The sequence below is a fragment of the Lolium rigidum genome, chromosome 2, assembly GCF_022539505.1.
Source record: "Lolium rigidum isolate FL_2022 chromosome 2, APGP_CSIRO_Lrig_0.1, whole genome shotgun sequence".
NCBI lineage: Eukaryota > Viridiplantae > Streptophyta > Magnoliopsida > Poales > Poaceae > Lolium > Lolium rigidum.
In genome coordinates, this window is record NC_061509.1 from 205,956,845 (window position 1) to 205,979,712 (window position 22,868).

At 45.0% G+C, this 22,868-nt stretch overlaps 1 protein-coding gene across 2 annotated transcripts; it reads left to right on the forward strand.

Annotated features, from left to right (window-relative positions):
• Positions 1-487: 487 nt before the first annotated feature.
• LOC124692870 (cysteine-rich receptor-like protein kinase 26) lies at positions 488-16,786 on the forward strand. Of its 2 annotated transcripts, XM_047226303.1 has the most exons (8): positions 488-739; positions 14,828-14,867; positions 14,955-15,010; positions 15,091-15,352; positions 15,441-15,669; positions 15,768-15,918; positions 16,022-16,318; positions 16,422-16,786. In XM_047226303.1, the coding sequence occupies exons 4-8, from the start codon at positions 15,178-15,180 to the stop codon at positions 16,515-16,517; spliced, it is 948 nt and encodes a 315-aa protein (XP_047082259.1). In that variant the 5' UTR covers positions 488-739; positions 14,828-14,867; positions 14,955-15,010; positions 15,091-15,177; the 3' UTR covers positions 16,518-16,786. The 2 variants fall into 2 exon arrangements, with proteins under 2 accessions (XP_047082259.1, XP_047082258.1); XM_047226302.1 differs by having other exon boundaries at positions 14,828-15,010.
• Positions 16,787-22,868: the final 6,082 nt, after the last annotated feature.

The window sequence follows — 22,868 nt, forward strand, 5'->3', positions numbered from 1 at the left end:
TCGCCTTCGGCGGCATTGTGGTGCACGAGAAGAGAGGAGGAGAGCGGTGGTGGACGAGAAGACGCCGCCGGGAACTGGAACTGGAAGACGAGGAGAATGGACAAATTCGGCGGGAGAGAATGGGGATATGCAAGCAAATTGGAGGGAATGGGGATATGCAAGCCAATTGGAGGGAAAATCGACAGGATTTGGTTTTCTTGTCGCCGACTACGCGGGTCCACACGACGTTTCGCGCCAAAATCTTTCGTCCGGAGTCCCCGAGCGTGCCCGGGGGACTGGGGATGGCGTGGGCTCGCCGGATGGATGAAGAGCCAAATCCGGACGAAAACGAGGAACCGGGAGCGCGACTGGACCGATTTACGCCATCCGGATGTAAAAATGGCTCGCCGGGGACCTGTTCGGGGACGAGTGGAGATGCTCTGCTCCACCGCGTGCGCGCCACTAGACTACTAGAGTGTCTTCCCCTTCCTCTGCTGGTCCGCTCGCCCTCCTTTCCCCAGTCCCCATCGCCGTCCTTCCACCGTTGCTAGCCGCCTCTCGCGACGGTCACCCTTTCCCGCAACCTCTGCCATGTAAAACCACCTCCTCTCTGGCTCTCCCGTCCGTCGCAGCCCTGCCGGCCACCTTGTCGCTGCCTCTGCTCGGCTCCTTTCTTCTCCGCCCAGCGATCTTGACGCGCCCTAGTCACGCCGCGAACAAGTCACCGCAGGACCTACGAGGAGCAGTTGGTGAGATGGAGGTAGGTGGCTGCTATATTTATGGATTTACTCTCCTTTCAGCGGAAATTGGTCTTCTTGGATAGCAGTATTAGAAACCTGAGTGTTCGGGATTTCTTAGAAGTGGGGAATTTATCGGGTGAAAAGTGAAATTTTCATGAAGTTTATAAATTCTATGACTCGATATCTTTCGAATCCGGATTTGGTGTACATGAGATGTCAGTTTCTGAAAAAACACGGGAGAAATGGGGTCAACGCCGCGTTCGGCAGACCAACATAGCTAAACGTGGCTCGCAAAGTGTCCCCGTAGTAGGATCGAGTACAACAAAGCAGCACATATCTTAGAAAACAAAACATGGTCGTGACGATTTGCACAAAAATAACCCAAAAGCGAAAGAAAAGCACAGGCTGAGCCTCCGGCGAAACTATTTCACCCATTTAACTCTTTTGTGTGGCGCCCCTCTCATGGGCGCCACACATGCCCATGTGGCGCCCCTGGTGCCGGCGCCACACACCCATCCGACGTGGCCCGTCGACGCTGAGACGGTAATCCCGATCCGACGTGGCAGCATGTGTGGCGTCGCTCTCGCCGGCGCCACACTTTGAAAGTGTGGCGCCCGTGGCAAGGGCGCCACACATGCACTTAAGTTTGGCCGCGCGAGCCCAGCCCATCCCACACATGCTCATAATATTTTGTGTGGCTGTTCTCAGACATGCTGGGCTAGGCGCGCGCGGCCAAACTTAAGTGCATGTGTGGCGCCCTTGCCACGGGCGCCACACTTTCAAAGTGTGGCGCCGGCGAGAGCGGCGCCACACATGCTGCCACGTTGGATCGGGATCACCAGCTCAGCGTCGACGAGCCACGTCGGATGGGTGTGTGGCGCCGGCACCAGGGGCACCACATGGGCATGTGTGGCGCCCATGGGAGGGGCGCCACACAAAAGAGTTAGATGGGTGAAATAGTTTCGCCGGAGGGTCAGTCTGTGCTTTTCTTTCACTTTTGGGTTATTTTTGTGCAAATCGCCCATGGTCGTCACTCGTCAGTCTGTAATTACTTGTATGAGATTCTGTATTTTTTTTGAACGGGAAAGGTCCCGAAGGGCCGAGATGCTTCATTAAATTAGAGCGGTGAAGTACAAAATACAAGGAGGACCCTAGAAAGATACAAAATTACAGACAAGTCCCTATAAGTTGCACAAAGAACCCAAGATCTTGGATGAAGAACGCAATCCAGTCCAGCTTCATCTTCACCAAACTCGCTCTGCATCATGCCGTGGTCAACTGCAGCGACGCCGGGGACATGACCACTTGGGTCACTGCAGCGGGAGCCGAACACGGCGGAGCTATCAGGCCTCCGAAGTTGGAGGTTGGAGTATTCCCTGCGCTGGCTCTCAGTTACCAGCAGATCAGGGGGGAGTGGCCGCCATTTATTTAGAACAGGATAGGTACATATGCCTCGAAAGCAAAATCACTACCGGGCGAAACGACACTATAATGAAAACTTTTGTGCAATTTGTACAAGTACAGTGATAATACTACATCATCAAAGAAACAAAGGGGATAGGAGAGAGAAATGGAGGGGAAATGGGAGATAGGTGTTGCTCTAGAGAGATGAGAGTTCAATCTTGTCTGAGTGGTGGGTGGCGGACATGTGCCCGGAAGGAGACAAACAAAGATGCATGTCCTATATGCTATAGGGCCTAGCCTCCGGATAATTAGCAGACGCCGACCCCCGCACGCTGCTAAATGTCTGCGTACGCCGGCTGTAGCTCTCGTAAAGATAGATGGCAGCGATAGGTTTGCGCTCTGCGCACGTGCTCCATCACACTTTTTCCATACGCGGTAGAACACAGTTTGCTGGTTCTGAAAATCAACAAAAAACTTTGAAGGATGAAAGTTGTTGATAGTGTCACTTATAAATTTGGGCACTTATAGAACTGAAGTCCATGCTGGATTGGTCAAGGTTACTTTTTTCTTTTTTTCGAAATGGGATTATCCCGGCCTCTGCATCGGTTGATGCACACAGCCATTTATTAATAATAAAACATCCGCATAGTTTACATCTCAAAGATCGTCGAAAGTCGATACAAAAATCAACCATCGAAAAAAGCAGGAAAATCTGAGCGAACTAGGCATCTTGCAATCTTCTAATAGGCCGCCAAATAGCCTGGTAGAAAATATCCTGGGCAACCATTAGAAGGCGGTTGCATCCAGAAACCATGCATTATCCTCCGGGAGCAGGAAACGCCAGAGCTGGATCCAGTAAACCATAGTGTGAATAACCTGCAAGAAATTAGTAGAATTTTTTTTGTTAAAAACAATATCGTTTCTGCAATTCCATATTGACCAACATAAAGCGGAAACCCCAATACGAATCCTAGCTTTATCAGTTGTGTCAGTTCCATTAAGCTAATTCCCAAACATATTTGTGATATTGGAAGGAGGTGGAATATTATATGCAACTAAAATCACTCGCCAGATAAGCTTAGCAAAAGGGCATGAAATAAACAAGTGTTCCACTGATTCCTCATTGTCACAGAAAGAACATTTGGTATTTCCATTCCAATTTCGTTTTGCTAAATTATCGCGGGTCAAAAGGACTTTTTTATTGAGAAACCACATGAAAATTTTAATTTTTAGTGGGATTTTTATTTTCCAAAGATACTTACGAAGATATCTTGTCTGTCCATTTATCATATCACCATACATAGATTTAACAGTGAACTTTCCAGAAGATGTTAGCCCCCAAACGAACCTATCTTGATCCTCATTTAAATGTATCTCCATTAATCTTTGACACAGGTGTACCCATTGATCCCATTTATCGCCAATAAGCCTTCTCCTAAAACCAATATTTAACGGAGTTGAACTCATAACATTTGCCACCGTAGCGTGTTTTCGATGGACTATGTTGTAAAGTTGGGGATATTGTGATGCAAGAGTCTGATCACCCAGCCATTTGTCTTCCAAAACCGCACACCCTCACCAGATCCAACCTCAAATTTTCCTCTACTAAAAAAAGCCCCTTTAACTTTCATTAGTCCTTTCCAAAAAGGTGAATCAGTAGGTTTACTTTCAACTTCCATCAATATTTTCTGTGAGAGATACTTGTTTTTTAATAGTTGTTGCCATAAGCCGTCTTCAGAAAGTAATTTGAATAACCATTTACTAAGTAAGCAAGAATTTTTAATTTCCAGAACCTCAATGCCAAGACCACCTTGATCTTTAGGCCTACAAATCATGTTTCACTTAGTTAACCTATCTTTCTTTTTGTTTTCCTCACATTGCCAAAAGAAACGTGATCGGAAAAAATCCAATCTCTTCCTTACCCCTTTAGGTAAATCGAAGAAAGATAACATGAACATAGGTAAACTAGTGAGCACTGAATTAATCAATACAAGGCGATCCCCATATGATAATAATTTACCGGCCCAGCACCCAAGTTTATTTTCAAATCTACTTTCCACTGGATTCCATTCAGAATTCTTTAATTTTCTATAATGAATTGGGATACCCAAATATCTGAACGGTAAAGAGCCAACAACCAAATAGTTGCTTATATTGCTCTTCTTCTTCTTTGGCTTTCCCAAAGCAGAAAATCTCACTTTTGTGAAAATTTATTTTAAGTCCTGATAATTCTTCAAAGAATCGAAGTATAAGTTTCATATTTATTGCCTTTTCAAAGTCATGCTCCAAGAAGAGTATCGTGTCATCAGCATATTGCAGTATATCTGAGCAAATATGTGCATAAAAGCTTACACAACGCTTTCTTAAAACACATTGAATTATTAAAAGTTAAAGATTGTAGCCATCACCGTGATACAATTTGATCTTTTCCAGCCATGCTTCAAACAATAATTATTTTACTGTACTAAATGTATATATACAGACATCTTATAATTTTCATGTTGAATGTAGAAAAAATGAAACCTATGACAGTTTTTGGAAGACACTGAAGACGAGTCCAACACAATCTCATCAACTACTCTACGTTGTACCATCAGATCATGAATGTAAAAGGAATTGCAACACTTCATTGAAAACGAGTGTCGTGGAATTAAAGTGATTTGCGACATAATTGTTGTCGCATCGTCCAAAGGCTAAAAAGTCCGACGAATCCCGAATAAATATAGATCATCCAACATTAGAGAGTGTGAATGTTCTAGGACGTCGCCTAGAGGAGGGGTGAATAAGGGTGTATAAAAACTTTTACTTGAGAGCTAAACTAGGCGGAATAAAACTACAAGTGTTTACTAGTTTAGCTCAAGGCCTAACAACTAGGGGTTTGACTAAGTGCTCCAATAAACTATGCTAGCATGATGAGCAACAAGGTGATAACAAGATAGGTATAGCATCAAGCATGATAGATATCACAATGTAAAGCGCATAGGTAAAGGAGCTCGGGTTGAGAAGTAACCGGTGCACGAGGAGACGACGATGTATCCCGAAGTTCACACCCAAGGGTGCTACGTCTCCGTTGGAGCGGTGTGGAGGCACGAGGCACTCCAATGAGCCACTAGGGCCACCGTATTCTCCTCGAGCCTTTCCTCCAAGGAGAAAAGCCTCGATCCACTAAGGGACCCTTGAGGGTGGTCCCCGAACCCATACAAGCTTGGGCAAACTCCCAAATATCAAGCTTGAGGCAACTCCACAACGAGGAGGCTCTCAAGTACACGGCCACAAGAGGCTTACAACACACCACCAAGGAAACCAACTCCACCAAGGATGCTATGCGCCACACGAGGCTAACACACTCCACCTAGGAAACCAACTCCACCAAGGATGCGATACGCCACAAGAGGCTAACACACTCCACCAAGGAAACCAACTCCACCAAGGATGCGATACGCCACAAGAGGCTAACACACTCCACCAAGGAAACCAACTCCACCAAGGATGCGATACGCCACAAGAGGCTAGATGGCCACTAAGGCAAGAACACCACTAAGGAAGAACACACACACCCTACGAGATGGAAACCCCGGAGAGAGCACAACCGATGCACCTAATGCAATGGCTAAGAACACCACTAGGATGCCCAAGTTCTTCTCTCCCAAATTCCAACAAAGCTAGAAGAAGCTATTGAGGGAATAAGGGAGGAAGAACAAAGTGAGGAGAAACACCAAGAAACTCCAAGATCTAGATCTAGCAAGATCCTCTCACTTAGAGAAGGATTCAATTGGTGAAGCTCTAGATCTAGATCTCCTCTCTCCTTTCCCCCAAAAATATGCAACAAATAGTGGGGGGATCAAGAGGAGGAAGAAAGAACCCAAGGTCAACAATGGAGGAGAGAGAGTGGAGGTGCAGGGTTGGTTTGGGCGGAGGTGGAAGAGAGGTATAAATAGGGGCTGCAAAATATAGCTGTTGGGGCTGAGAAAACGGTCAGATTCGTGCCCAAAGCGGTACTACCGCTTGTCGAAGCGGTACTACCGCTTGCGCACGAACTGTGCAAAAAACAGATCTAGATCGGCCCGAAACCGGTAGTACCGCTCTGTGAAGCGGTACTACCGCTTGTGCTGAATCTGGAGCAAAGCTGAAAGATGCACGAGAGAGAGAGCAGAGCAGCAGAGGCAGCAAGCGGTATGGAGTGCGGCAGCAGCGCGGCGCAGGCGTAGGGCAGAGTGGAGCAGCAGCATGCATGCAACGGCTTGGGCGGGAAACGTGCACGCAACGTGAGGCAGCAGAGGCGTGGCGCGACAGCATGCGGGGCGGGAGCCAGAGCGGGTCAACGCCTGGCTCGATGGTCGAGCCTCTCCCGCACGGGAGCTGCGTGACGAGCGGGCGACGTGGGCAAGTGGCAGCAGCGCGGCCTGGGCGAGCGAGGCGTGCGGGGTGGCTTGGTGGGCTGGCGGCGGCGCGGCCCAAGCGGGGGCAGAAGGCAGTGGAGGCTAGTGGTTTGGAGGAGAAGATGGGCCGGTAGTACCGGGCCCGGTACCGGTCCTGGTACCGTAATGGGTTACGGTACTACCGGGCCGGTACCGGCCTGGTACCGCTTGCGATCCAGTAAGCAAAAACGCGCGTGCGGTACTTTGGCCGGTACCGCCCGCGGTACTACCGCCCGGCCCTATAAGACTTTTCTTTTTCTTTTTAAATATGCAGCAACCGTAAAATTCATAACTTGAGCTAGACAACTCCAAATGACATGAAACCAGTTTTGTTCGAAAGAGGGCGACAAGAGCTATCTTCTCACATGATGAAATCATGGAAAAGAGTGAGTGATGATTTTCTCATGGTCATAGAGGTGTAACCTCTCAATACGATATATCGAGAAAATCATCACTCTGTCGCGTGCAATATGCGATGCAACCGAAAACCGTTTCATGCATAAGAACCAAGAAGAACCGAGAACGCGATGCAATGCATGCAAGGTTTGAGCTCTCTCCGATGATACGACCCACTATCCTATCGAGCACAAACCTAGTCCTTGCGCGTTCTTCTCGAGTCGGCAAGCTCCGTCTTCACCCTCTTCATCATTGTCCATGCCACCGTCTTCATCACCTTGTACGCACACCACCATCGTCATCCATCTTCAACGCCGTCTTCTCTCTTCATCTTCTACGTCGTCTTCTCTCTTCATCTTCAACACCGTCTTTGTCTCTCTTCGACACCACCTTCATCATTGTACTCCGTCTTCTCCATCTTACAACCTTGAGTCCAACATGACTATGGACTTGACCTAAGATTGATTCTCAATGCAACCGTTAGTCCATAGGGATTGTCATCAATTACCAAAACCACACATGGGGTAAAGGACATGTTCTTACAATCTCCCCCATTTTGGTAATTGATGACAATCTCTTTGAGAGGGTTTAGATATGGAATTTAGCGAACAACCCAAGTTGAATATTTAGAACAAACTCCCCCATAATATATGCATGTGTGAATGAACTTGAATTTCATTGCATATACCGGCAATTAAAGCCTAGCGGAGTATCCTCTAAATATTCAACCATGCAAAGCAACACACGCAAGGCATGAAAGGCAAATGCTTAAGAACGAACAAAAGCAATTCCCTTAAACCCTCCAAACTTCTCCCCCATTGGCATTAATTGCCAAAATGGACGAAAGGTTTGGAAGGCCAATATAGTGAGCGTTCCTCCATAAGTTGTGCATTTCTCATAATTGTGAGTGAAATCAAATGCACATATTCAATGACGAATATTCGGAGGAAATCAAACTATATTGAGGATCAAAGATTGCAAGAGGATATGAAGGTAAGACACTATGAGGCAAGCAATCAATGAACCAACACTATGCTCTAAGTAATATGTGGAAGCTCGCCAAAGTTTGTGCACAAGATAAACAATTTGTATTGAAGAATAAGGTGCACAAGCATGGCATCATTGCTCCCACAAGACCACTCAAAGCATGTGCCAAAATCAACTATGAGTGCTAGAAGATGCAAATGATATAAAATGAGCACTCATAGCCAAGTTCTTTGTGAAGTCATTAAAGAGTGAAATAAGAATGAAGGAATAGACTCCAACAAAGAGGGATATCAAAAGATATGCACCATCTCTTATGTGTATAAGTTTCTCTAAGTGGACAACATCACGGAGACGTTTATTCACAAAGAAACATGCACACACAAGATAAGTACAAGAGAGATAGAGCAATATATCCAAAACAAGTATGCTCAAGGACTTATCTCATGTTAAGACTCTAAACCAAGTATAAGAAATGAGATAACCCACTCCCAAAGAAACCAAGGTTCTAAATAAACCAAACCCTCAACACTTTTCATGATGGCACAAATGTACCGAAAAGAAAAGGTTTGTCTTCCAAGGTCAAATTTTTGAAACAAGTGAGTGTTCTAGCAAACATAGGAGAGCTCCCCCAAAATTAGTGCACCATTTAGAATTTTGCATTTGAATACAAAATGCACAAATGTGAGATTTTCTCAATCATGTTTGTCAAACCACCAACAGGGTTCAAGAGAAATAAGGAGATCCAAAAGAAGTAAGGAAGACAAATGGGAGTCTAACCCACAAGGACAAATTCTTGGCAACAAATGAAGGAATTGAGCACAAGAGCCAAGTGTGAGGATGATCCGGAACAATACTACACAATTTATTACCAATTGTCAAAGGACAAGAGGTGTATAGGAAATATTCATATGGTAGTTTGTGAGTATGTCCAAGATTATCTTCACAACAAGAAAGCAAACGGTAAAGTGGGATTTGTTTGAGCACACATGTCACATAGGAACAAGATAATCTATAATATCAACACTATGTGACACAACCTCAAATGTTCACATTTTCTAGGCTTGTAAAATGCACATGGCATAATACTCCCCCATAATGTGATAAAGACATTTTCCGTGCAAGAGGCAAATAAGAACCAAGTGAGATAATTAATGGACATTATAGGATTTTAATTCATCATGTCACACATTTTAGGATTGTGAAATGCACGGAGCATATCACTCCCCCAAGATGGGATAGTCCATTAATTTCTCACATGAGCCAACAACTAAGATATGAACAAGATGCAATAGGCTCAAAAAAGAACAATTGTACATGGTGTGCCACCCAACAAAAAAAAGAAACAAGATAAGCAAGTAGGAAGCACAACATACACAATCACATGCAAGGCACAAAACCAACACATGTAAAAGGGGAGCGAGTAACTTTAAATGTAAAGGAGTTGAGGACTCGTTACCGCAAGGAGGAGCATGGGTAAAGGATGAAAGGAATACAACTTGACTTGAGGAAGTGAGAATGATGAAGATCCCCTAAGTCTTCATGAGTTAGTCAAGCCTCCATGCCCTCCACTTGTGCCTATTGATCAAGTTTTGGCTTGTTGGTCCCCAACAAAGTTGGGTCCTAAGAAGTTAGTCACAATAGGCTTGGCAACCCAAATGGTTCTTTTTGCGAAACCACATTGAGTGCCAACATATTTGGCAAACACATCACCAACCTTATCCTTATGTAGAGAGTAAGCACCATGGATCAAGATAGGGTTGGATGAGTTACCACTAGTGCAAGAGGAGGAGATGTGGCCCTTCTCACGGCATAGGTAGCATCTTCTTCTCCTCCCCTTCTTCTCACTTGATTTCTCCGCAACGGGAGCCTTGGCTTGATCCTTCTCGGGTAGCGGCCCTTCTTCAAGTTGAGGTAGACCTTGAGCTTGGCCTTGAGGTAGACCATGAGCTCCATCTTGAGGCCGCTTCCCTTGTTTCTTCTCGCCAAGTGGCTTCTTCTTCAAGGGGCACAATCTAACATGATGCCCTTCAATCTCGCACTTGAAGCACACAATCTTGGCGGGGTCCTTCACATGCCCTTGGCCCTTCTTCCGCTTGTGCGAGGTGGACTTGTTCTTGTTGTTGGAGTTGAATCCAAGTCCACTCTTGTCATTGGGGAATTGCTTCCCCTCATGACCCTTTACCAAGTCCTTCTTAAAAGAAGAGACTTGGGCCTCAAGCTCTTCGATTTCCCCTACATGGTTAGTAACAACACAAGTACTAGAGGAAGTGGAAGCTTTATTGTTAGAGCAACAAGGCAAGGTATGTAATTCACCACAAGATATAGCAATTGCATGGGTGGGTGATTTACTAGCACTAGCACAAGGAATTATAGAACAAGGCATAGAAGGTAGTTCACCACAAGATAAGTCAATAGCATGAATGGGTGAACTAAAAGCACTAGCACATGGAAAAATAGCATTTTGAGAGGTAGTGCTAGTACTCACATGAGGCACATAAGATTTTACCTTTGTCATGATAGCCTCATGAGCTAACTTTAGCAAATCATGAGAGACTAGAAGATCATCATGGGAGCTAGAAAGCTTTCCATGACTTTCTTCCAATTTCTCATAATTGCTTGTTAGCAAAGCAAGTTGAGCCCTTAGCTCAACATTCTCCTTCAAGATGGAAGCTTCACAAGAGGTAGAGTTAGTAGCACAAGCATTATCAATTATAGCACAAGGAGAAGGCAACTTAGCAAGCTCTATTTGGTTGAGAGCCTCAAATTGCTCAAGTGACTCGGTGAGAAGCTCACAATCCTCAAGGAGTTTACCATGAACAATTACTAGCTCATCATATTTAATTTCAAAAATCATGTGCCACCTCTAAAGCTCTATCACGAGATTCCTTTACCCTACGTATCTTTAGAGCAAAGTTCTCTTCAAGAGTTTCATTGGTGGTTTGTTGTTCTTTAAGAGCTCCTTTAAGAGTTGCAATCTCAATTGCATCCTTGCGCTCATACTCTTCCTTTTTCTCAATAAGTTTTGTGCTCTTAATGGCAAAATTGAAGATTTTCATGAAGCTAGAGCGAGCAAGTTTTTTCTTAGGAAGAGCATGATAAACCGACTCTCCCAACTTGTTTAAGGAAGCAACATTAAGTCCTTCCATATCATCATCCTCATCATCACTAGATAGATAGGGTTCCAAGGAAGGAGATACCTTAGAAGCCTTAGCCATAAGGCAAGTGTAGGAACCGTGCAATGATAAAGAAGATGAACTCCTTGAAACTCCATCCAAGATCTTGTCTTGGCCCATAGTATCTTCGGTTTCCTCTACATTGTTAGTCACACAAGTACTAGAGGAAAGCAAAGTATCTTCATTATGGCAACAAGACAAGAGAAGCATATCATCATGGGATGAAGATATGCAAGGACTATCAACACTAGCATGTAAATCATTTCTCGTGCTACAAGTGTTAAAGTCCAAAGATGAGACATTGCAATGGGATAGAGATGAAGAATCATCAAGAGAGCGCTCACCATCAACAATGCAATGTTCATCACCATTCACCATACCATTACCTTGTGTCTTACCACACGTTGGTGAAGTGGAAGGAGCGTAATCATCCTCAATGGTCTTGGATCCACCATATGTATCTCGAAGCTTTGTCCAAACCTCATGAGCACTCCGGAAAGGCGCAATGGAGGAAATCACTACATGACTCACAACACGGCAAAGGACTTTAGTAGCTTGAGCATCTAGATAAGAGTTTTTCTTCTCCTCAAAAGTTGGATTTTGTGGATCCTTAGGAGGAGAAAAACCCATATCAAGAATTCGCTCCACATGTGGGTGCATGTCCCTAAAATAATCAAGCATGTAGAATTTCCAAGCATCATAATTAGTGCCATCAAATGTATAGGAAGAAGTGTGCACTAATCCTCTAGCCGACGTCATACTCTCTAGGCGGTGAAGCCCAACAAGATAAGAGAGCCCTAGCTCTGATACCAATTGAATGTTCTAGGACGTCGCCTAGAGGGGGGGTGAATAGGCGGTGTATAAAAACTTCTACTTGAGAGCTAAACTAGGCGGAATAAAACTACAAGTGTTTACTAGTTTAGCTCAAGGCCTAACAACTAGGGGTTTGCCTAAGTGCTCCAATAAACTATGCTAGCATGATGAGCAACAAGGTGATAACAAGATAGGTATAGCATCAAGCATGATAGATATCACAATGTAAAGCGCATAGGTAATGGAGCTCGGGTTGAGAAGTAACCGGTGCACGAGGATACGACGATGTATCCCGAAGTTCACACCCAAGGGTGCTACGTCTCCGTTGGAGCAGTGTGGAGGCACGAGGCACTCCAATGAGCCACTAGGGCCACCGTATTCTCCTTGAGACTTTCCTCCAAGGAGAAAAGCCTCGATCCACTAAGGGACCCTTGAGGGTGGTCACCGAACCCGTACAAGCTTGGGCAAACTCCCAAGTATCAAGCTTGAGGCAACTCCACAACGAGGAGGCTCTCAAGTACACGGCCACAAGAGGCTTACAACACACCACCAAGGAAACCAACTCCACCAAGGATGCTATGCGCCACACGAGGCTAACACACTCCACCTAGGAAACCAACTCCACCAAGGATGCGATACGCCACAAGAGGCTAACACACTCCACCAAGGAAACCAACTCCACCAAGGATGCGATACGCCACAAGAGGCTAACACACTCCACCAAGGATGCGATACGCCACAAGAGGCTAGATGGCCACTAAGGCAAGAACACCACTAAGGAAGAACACACACACCCTACGAGATCGAAACCCCGGAGAGAGCACAACCGATGCACCTAATGCAATGGCTAAGAACACCACTAGGATGCCCAAGTTCTTCTCTCCCAAATTCCAACAAAGCTAGAAGAAGCTATTGGGGGAATAAGGGAGGAAGAACAAAGTGAGGAGAAACACCAAGAAACTCCAAGATCTAGATCTAGCAAGATCCTCTCACTTAGAGAAGGATTCAATTGGTGAAGCTCTAGATCTAGATCTCCTCTCTCCTTTCCCCCAAAAATATGCAACAAATAGTGGGGGATCAAGAGGAGGAAGAAAGAACCCAAGGTCAACAATGGAGGAGAGAGAGTGGAGGTGCGGGGTTGGTTTGGGCGGAGGTGGAAGAGAGGTATAAATAGGGGCTGCAAAATATAGTCTGTTGGGGCTGAGAAAACGGTCAGATTCGTGCCCAAAGCGGTACTACCGCTTGTCGAAGCGGTACTACCGCTTGCGCGCGAACTGTGCAAAAAAGAGATCTGGATCGGCCCGAAACCGGTAGTACCGCTCTGTGAAGCGGCACTACCGCTTGTGCTGAATCTGGAGCAAAGCTGAAAGATGCACGAGAGAGAGAGCAGAGCAGCAGAGGCAGCAAGCGGTATGGAGTGCGGCAGCAGTGCGGCGCAGGCGTAGGGCAGATTGGAGCATGCAGCGGCTTGGGCGGGAAACGTGCACGCAACGCGAGGCAGCAGAGGCGTGGCGCGGCAGCATGCGGGGCGGGAGCCAGAGCGGGTCAACGCCTGGCTCGATGGTCGAGCCTCTCCCGCGCGGGAGCTGCGTGACGAGCGGGCGACGTGGGCAAGTGGCAGCAGCGCGGCCTGGGCGAGCGAGGCGTGCGGGGTGGCTTGGTGGGCTGGCGGCGGCGCGGCCCACGCGGGGGCAGAAGGCAGTGGAGGCTGGTGGTTTGGAGGAGAAGATGGGCCGGTAGTACCGGGCCCGATGCGGTCCTGGTACCGTAATGGGTTACGGTACTACCGGGCCGGTACCGGCCTGGTACCGCTTGCGATCCAGTAAGCAAAAACGCGCGTGCAGTACTTTGGCCGGTACCGCCCGCGGTACTACCGCCCATAAGACTTTTCTTTTTCTTTTTAAATATGCAGCAACCGTAAAATTCATAACTTGAGCTAGACAACTCCAAATGACATGAAACCAGTTTTGTTGGAAAGAGGGCGACAAGAGCTATCTTCTCACATGATGAAATCATGGAAAAGAGTGAGTGATGATTTTCTCATGGTCATAGAGGTGTAACCTCTCAATACGATATATCGAGAAAATCATCACTCTGTCGCGTGCAATATGCGATGCAACCGAAAACCGTTTCATGCATAAGAACCAAGAAGAACGGAGAACGCGATGCAATGCATGCAAGGTTTGAGCTCTCTCCGATGATACGACCCACTATCCTATCGAGCACAAACCTAGTCCTTGCGCGTTCTTCTCGAGTCGGCAAGCTCCGTCTTCACCCTCTTCATCATTGTCCATGCCACCGTCTTCATAACCTTGTACGCACACCACCGTCGTCATCCATCTTCAACGCCGTCTTCTCTCTTCATCTTCTACGCCGTCTTCTCTCTTCATCTTCAACACCGTCTTTGTCTCTCTTCGACACCACCTTCATCATTGTACTCCGTCTTCTCCATCTTACAACCTTGAGTCCAACATGACTATGGACTTGACCTAAGATTGATTCTCAATGCAACCGTTAGTCCATAGGGATTGTCATCAATTACCAAAACCACACATGGAGTAAAGGACATGTTCTTACAGAGTGCTTGCTACAGCAAGCTTTCATTTGATTAGTCTGGTTACACTGAGGGTATTGTTACAGCGGTCGGTCGATTTTGGAGCAAAATTTGATTCGTGCCAGCCGATCGAAAAGTTAATTTTTATCTCACTCGTAGCAACGCACGGGCATATTTCCTAGTCTCTATGTAAAGAAGTAACGCAGAATCGGAAAACAAGATAATAACTTACGTAGAGGAAAGGATATGTCATATTCAGGTTGTAGCAACATGATTATCAAGTCTAGTGTTGAATTGTTCAATTCATGCATATATATATATGTGTGTTATGTTCTAATGTGAGAAGATCTCTGTTGTTACCAGATGTAGATGGAACTTCGAAGCTAGTTACTTATAACAGAAGGTATAGAATACCAAGTGAACATGAGGTTACAACATACAATTGCATCTGCGAAGCGGATTCCGTTATGGTTTCTAGAACATATTACAGATAATTTTTCCGAGGAGCGCATAATTGGTTATGGTGGGTTTGGAGTAGTTTATAAGGTATCAATTACATCCTCTATATCCACCACTCTACATCTATATAACAGCCCATGTGCCATATTACCAAATTTATTTAACAGGGGATACTCGATAACGGGCATGTGATTGCTGTGAAGAAAATACGTTCCAATGGGGAATTGGGGGAGGCCCAATTTAAGAACGAGCTTATGATCCATCTTAGGGGGGTCCAGCATGAAAACATTGTACAGTTAGTTGGCTATTGTGATGACAGGAGAAATATATTTGCTGAGTACGAAGGGGAAATTGTATTGGCTGCTGTGGAAGAAAGAGCTCTCTGCTTGGAATACATGCCGGGTGGAAGCCTTGATGGTCATCTTTCTGGTATATATGACAGTCCTAACCTTATTGAGGCTATTTTTTTTATTGTACGCCAATGAAATGGCTCCTAATGCTCTGTTTACTTTTGTAGATGAATCATGCGGACTTGAATGGCCTCCACGCTACGAAATAATTAAAGGTATATGTGAAGGTTTAAAGTACCTTCATACTGCATTCAAAGGTTGTATTTACCATCTGGACTTAAAACCCGCTAATATATTGCTCGATAAGAACATGCGGCCAAAAATTGGTGATTTTGGTACGTCAATACTCCTTGGCTCAATGCAAACATGCATCACAGAAACAATAACAGGAACATTGTAAGTTGAATATTGAAAAGGAGGTAATTTTAAATTTCTGGACAGTCAGAGCAATAACCATGTCATATTAATTATTGTATTTGATACCATGCGTGCAGTGGATACATGCCACCAGAGTACATCGATTATCAGGAAATCTCACCTAAGTTTGACATATTCAGCTTGGGCCGTACGATGATACAAGTAATAGCAGGACAGGAGGGCTATGAAAAATGTGCAGACATGCCTCATCAGCAATTCATTGAGCATGTAAGCATAGAAGTTATTTGAATTCTTTTTAGAGGAATATTCTGTTGTGTCTGACCTCTACGCAGTTATGCCACATTTTGACATCATGTTATAATTTTCGCAGGTACATGAAAACTGGGGAAGCAGGCTGGGGGCAGCAATGTCGTGGTATACATCCTGGCAAGTCAAGGCATGCATCAAAATAGCGTTAAGGTGTCTGAAGTACAACCAAGTGAATAGGCCTACTATAACCGAGATTGTCAATGAACTGAATGGGATTACTAAAACCGAGATTGTCAATGAACAGAAGAAGATTATTAAAATCATCTGCTGCCTGTTATTCGTTCCCAGTGACGCCATGTTTTATCGTGTACTGGCATGCGAAGCAGTACCTTTGTCTCGTCTACAATTTATTGAGCATGTAAGCACAGAAGTTCTTTGAAGTCTTTTTGGATTAATATTATGTTGTTTCTGACCTGTGCGTGGTTATGCCACATTTTGGCGTCATGTTGTAATTTTCGCAGGAACATGAGAACTGGGGGAGCAAGCTGGGGGCAGGAATGTCATGGCATAAAGACATGCACCCAAATAGATTAAGGTCTGTGCAGGGATGTTTTTGAGAACTTCGTGGCCCCAGGGCAGAGACATAATTGGAGGCCCTTTGTTATAATAATTTTGTAAAGATCATCTTGATTTTGCTTAATAAATTTGGTCCATATAATTCGTTGTCATAAAAAAGTGTGGATGCATTATTTCAGCTGTAAAAATATATAGATTCATCTTTTTTGGGATTCGGTCATCTCATCTACTTCCTCTTTCTTCCTAAATAAAATATTACAGGTTAGCTGAGGAAGAACAACACCTTGATTTGTGTACATTTTTTAACTCATTGATTTGTGTACTTGAATAGTGATCATATCAATAGCTAGATGTCGTGCAGAAAGCTTAGCTTCAGTTTCACAATCTTACGAGATGTCAAAAAACGTCCCAAAAAAGAACATCATGTTTAGAAAATTAGTGGGAAGTAGACAAGGATAATGAAATATAACTAAGCCATACACGGATCCAAATCGCTAAAGCGTGTTTCCGTACCATGTAAAATTAGCGGGGTCCGGACTCTGTAACTTCGAGCTCCTTGTGAACATCGACTAGAAAACTCTTGCGCCGCTGCAGGTTCAGAAAGCAGCCCCGAAGCACAAGAAAAAGAGGAAGAAAACCACCCAGCCACCGGTTGTCCAGGAGGCCGTTGCGCACGCTGCTGGGGTTCAGGGTCTTGGACAGGCTCCGATGCAGCATCATGATTTTGCTCCTCGGGCTTCGATGACACATTTGCAGAGTTAGCATCATATGTATCATTTTCCTTACATACCGTCTAGGTATGAGCAGCAGGGGTACTACAATCCTCAATTTCAGCAGCTTGCTGGTCGGTCGCCGGCCTTGCAGAATGTGTATGCTACATCGCCTCAGCCACTGATGCCGTCTTTAACACCGCAGCAGGATCAAACTATGGTACCATCTGCAGGGGTTATGGTGGGGCTTGTTTTACAGTACCTTTTACCACTCCTAGGAAAGGAGACGTATGATTTGAGTCAACGGTCAGGATTAAACAATTTAAATTAGGCCCGGCAGCCCAGCAAGACATAGATAATGGAAAAAAACTATGGTAGCAGTATTCAGCCCGGCCCAACATCAAAGGACACCCCTGCATCACCGAGCACTAGAATCTCCGCCGCCCCTTCGAGCAACACCACGTCCTGCTCCTGCATCGCGTGCTACCCCGCCGCCACAAGATCGGCCCGGTCCTGCATAGCCAGCGAGCGCCGCCGCCAGGTATGTCAACCCCGAATCATGAATTATCCCCATGTGTTGGTTCCACTCTGTCGGCCTTCGTTTCTTACTGAAATCCATAGTCTGATGCAACGTAGATTTAGCCTTTACTGTTTGTGAGTTCTTTGCCTGCTGCCTTGATCTAAAAATATTTTACGGATGCCTGACCCTTTTACTCAAGTATTTTGGAAGTAATCATTGATAAATGAATCAGCTCTTGTGGCCTAAGATGCAAATACTTTTGTTAATTCAGTTTGCTCTTTTGTACTAATACTGATGCATGTTAAGCATGCTTACTGAATTTGTCTTAGCTGAAGGGTTCTTGTATGGCAAGCCAACAGTCACCGATGCCTGTTGGGTGTGCTTACTGAATTTGTCTTAGCTGAAGAGTTCTTGTATGGCAAGCCAACAGTCAATGTCTAAAATTTACATGGAGACATTAAATCTGATATTGCAACAGAATTTATTTTACGGTACCTTTTACCACCCATAGTAGACGGAGTGGTATGAATTGCATTGATGACTCAGATTAACCGGTAGAGAGTAAGCCCAGCAGCCTAGGAAGCCGCAATTATTAAGGAAAAAAATAGTAGGTGTGAGCGAATGTTGATAGGCGACCCCAATCGGGACTTGAATTTGACACGACGCCGCCTCCAGATGCCTCCAACGCCTCCACCTGACCCGTGGCCATCGCCTCGACCTGGCACACGCCGCCGCCTCCACCTCAGACATGGACACCACCTCGTTCCTCCACCTTGACCGGTTTGTGCTGAACACCGCCAGGGCAGGAGGTTTGTATTACAGTCCATCATCCCTGCTCTCTCCCTCTCTCTCTCACATAGGAACACCATGGCTCTTCTCTCTGGTATGAGTTTCCCCTTTTTGTTGTTAGTTTGTGTGGGTGTTCATGGATGTTGTGCTTGTACTGGTTAAATTGTACATGGAAGAAAAGCAAAACTGATTTATTTTCACCATTGGTGATAACTGAATGTTGTACATCTCCCAAAAATACAGTGAAACCCTGATCTTGATAACCTGCATGTTGCGATAATTTAATGCAAGTATTAGCAATTTAGCATCAAACAAAGCCCTATCTACTTCAGTCATATGCATACGGCAAAAGCTCTTGTTCGAATACAGTGTTGCATCGCTAGGGTTCAGCTCAACTGCCCGCATCATAACATAGAATTAAAAATAGGGAGAACCAAATTACTATGGAACAATGTTATATCACAAACAAGAAAAAAATGCATATATCATTAGTAAAGGATTGACCGTGTATGGATGACAATGGCCTGACCTTACTCGGCTAGCAAGATAACACATGTCCAATGTGTACAACAATACATACATGTCTGGTGATGCACTAACTCTTCTTGATAGTTATACACTGAAACCTGGGAATAAGGGTTTCTCAAACCATTCTGGACCTCTTCCTAGAGGGCTGCTGAAGCTGATTTAGAGTTTCAATTGTTACCAGCAGTACTAATTTGGGGTACCACAAAATAACTCTTTAACACTACTTTTATTACACTAGGTTGTGTTCAAATTCAGAAAGGACTCGATACTAGGACATGATCTTCATGCATTGTAGTAAGACAATTGATCATATTTTGCCTTAGACTGATATCTTTGCAATACATATATGCTGAAAAAGATAATCAGCCCATGTAGGATGATCTGGTTACTATATTGATGGACATGACTCCCACTATCATTGTTCAACTGAGAAATGCAAGCAATAATATGTTGAAATTGTATCAAGTTGTGCGTGCATATAATGGAAAATAGAGGAAAATATTGCAGCATTAGAGAGCAACATTATGATCAGCAAAATCACATCATTGCTAAATTAATAGCATGCATATCCATTCTTTGATTAAATGTAAATTCAGTCGACTGAATTTTCTGTTGTTATATGCAGGTGGTCGGGCATAGGGGAGGGTGCATGGCCCATCCGCTAAAAACCTCCAGCAGCTCTACTGCAGTGTTTGTGTAATACCGATTCAATTAGTCTTGGGTGTAATTGTAAGAAACATAAGATGTATATTGCAATATGTATTCAAGAATTAAATCTGTGTTGAATTGAACTTGTGATCGATTGGGTTCTTCAAGTTGTATATACACGGTAGCCATGATCTACGCATTTTTTTCATAATCTGCATTTAATAAATTTGCAGCGGCTTAGATAGATCAATTAAAACATGAGCTGCTCAAGAGCTTACTTCAGAAATTAGTCCGTACTATTTTCCCAGTTCAGTACAAGTCTATTGTGTAGTTGACACCATAGGCTGAAAGTAATAACATTCACACAACGTTCAAACTCTATTATACAACTTCAAAAATAGCATATAGAAAGTAGTAGCCATTAATCAAGTTGCAAGTAGTAGCTATTACAGGAGCGAGATTGTCCTCAAACAAGAGAAACTCATAGCAATATGGAACTGAAACATCCACTAAATTACATGCCAAGCACCTGAACCAAAAACTACAGAGCTACTTTGGTCCAGTCTGAGAGCTAAGATCGAGCTCTCCTCAAACAAGAGAAAATGACAAAGAGTATCGCCATTATTTGCATGTCACTCATGAATCACAACTTAACAAAATTTCAAGCTAAGACAACAACTAAGGCGATGACTACACTAGAAGTTGCCACTGAAAATTTGACCAATTTCTCTATAAGAACCTCGAGTTCCTTTATCTTTCTTCTTCTTTTTATTATTTTCTTCAACATTCGCTTCAAACTCTTCTATCACCGCGTCCTGAATTGCTATATAGGTCTCACGTTGAATCTTTTCGTTGCCTAATTGTTGCACAATCTTCTTTTGTCCCGAACATGCTCTTCAAAATCATCTATAAAAGTGGTTGTCTTTACCTCCAACATTAACCTGAGATTTTCCTAATCCATGTCAGTCTTCTCAGCTTCCACCTGAGTAGCCTTGTTGTGGGACCTAAGACGGTCTGGGTCATCGAAATAAAAAACAATCTGTATTGGTCTGGGATGGCGGCCACCTGCATGAGCGCGAAGACGAGGAGCCCACAATGGCGTTCCACGGAACGGTCGAGCGCCTGGTGGCGATGCCGACCCGTGCGTGGAGCGAGTAGAGGTTGGGGATGTCGATCTCGGAGTGGTACTTGAACTCCGCGTACACTCCGACGCTGTCCACGGCGAGCGCCAAGGACGCCCCGAGCGCCGTGGGGTCCTGGATCGGGGCGGGGCTTTGGGCGAGGGCGCCGCGGCCGGGACGTGCCTAGGATTGTGGAGGAGGACGTAAGGCGGCGGTTAGGTGGTGATCTAGCGAAGGGGGCTGCCGGCGGAAGGGCCAAGGTTGCGGGGCGCCGCAGCTGCGCATCGGCGGCGGCACCACGGAGCAGGATCCCATCGACATCACATAGTTGGACTCTCTTGGGGTCTTGGGCCTGGGCCATCTACAGCCCTTTTTGAGCGGTTCCAAAATTTGCAGAGTGGTATGAATCATACCTGTTACGTTTTTTGGCAAGGTATGAATTGTTATAGACCTTTGGATGGATAGAAATGAAAGGCTGTTATTTAATTGAGGGTACCACAAAACAACTCGGTGGTGGAGGGAGGGGAGGCTACTAGGGCTGCTAAATCCAAGAAATGTGTGTGGTGTTAGAAATGCTCTGATATTTCGCATGCAGCAAAGGACTGCAAGGTTAAGCATTACTGTTATATCTACGACAAGAAGGCTCACCCCACAGTGTGTTGCCCTGCTCTTAAGATGCCGAGATCGTCTGTCTTTGTTTTTTGGTCTGGCCTCTTGGAGACATATTTCCCTGCTTTCCCAGACTTTATGGTCAATGAGGATATCGCTCCGAGTCTGTCTCCAATCGCGCTTGTAGTGCTCCCCTTTGACCACCGTAAAAGCTTTGGATCGTCTAATAACTCGCCTTGCTTCAACTGGATCGTCGGGTATTTCTTTCCTTAGGATGTATGATATGTACGCTTGCATCCATGGAATCTGCACCATCATCACTAGTTCATGTTCCTCTTCTTCTTCTAGTGCTTTTTTAGGAGCCCCCGAGGGTTTCTCGTCCTTCTGCTTCTTCTGTGCTTTCTTCGGCTTTGTAGATCTCTCGGCTATCTCTTCCCAGAACACGCCTGGTGAAATTGCGAGGCACTGCGACCCGATGTTTGCGAGAACATCGGCTTCGTCATTACTCAACCTACTGATGTGATTTACTTCGCATCCATCAAATAGCTTTTCTAACTCATTGTACACTTCTTTGTATGCTACCATACTATCATTGACTGCATCACATTGGTTCATGACTTGCTGAGCCACCAATTGTGAGTCGCCAAATATTTTTAGTCGAGTTGCACCACAAGCCTTCGTCATCTTCATCCCGTGTATAAGAGCTTCATATTCTGCCTCATTGTTAGACGCGTTTGGAAACGTCATTCGTAAGACATACTTTAATTTGTTGCCTTCAGGTGATATTAGTATCACGCCTGCTTCAGCCCCCTCTAATCTCTTGGACCCGTCAAAGTTCATAGTCCAGGTTCTCGATAAATCCGGGGGTCCTGTATTTTTTAGCTTCATCCACTCTGCAATGAAATCTGGTAGAATTTGCGACTTTATTACTTTTCTTTTTTCATACGTGATGTCCCGAGGGGAAAGTTCTATTCCCCAAAGGGAGACACGACCCGTAGCTTCTGGATTGTTTAGTACGTTGGATCAAGGCGCCTCGTTAACCACTATTATCGGATGCGCCGAAAAATAGTGCCGCAATTTTCTTGCGGTTGTAAACACTCCATATGTAGCTTCTGGTACTGCGGGTACCGCTTATTTGAAGGCGATAAAACTTCACTGATGAAATATACCGGCCTCTGCACTCCATGGAGTTTTCCTTCCTCTTCTCTTTCGACAACAAGTGACGTGCTGACCACCTGAGGTGTGGCTGCAATAAATAATAGGAGATGTTCCTTCTCTTTAGGCGCCACCAAGATTGGTGGTGTCGAAATTGTGCGCTTGAGATCCTCGAAAGCTCTATCTGCCTCTTCGTTCCACTGGAACTTCTCTCCTTGCTTGATTAAAGCGTAGAACGGTAACGCCTTTTCTCCCAGCCTGGCGACGAATCTGCTTAAAGCTGCGACTCGCCCAGTTAATTGCTGTATTTTT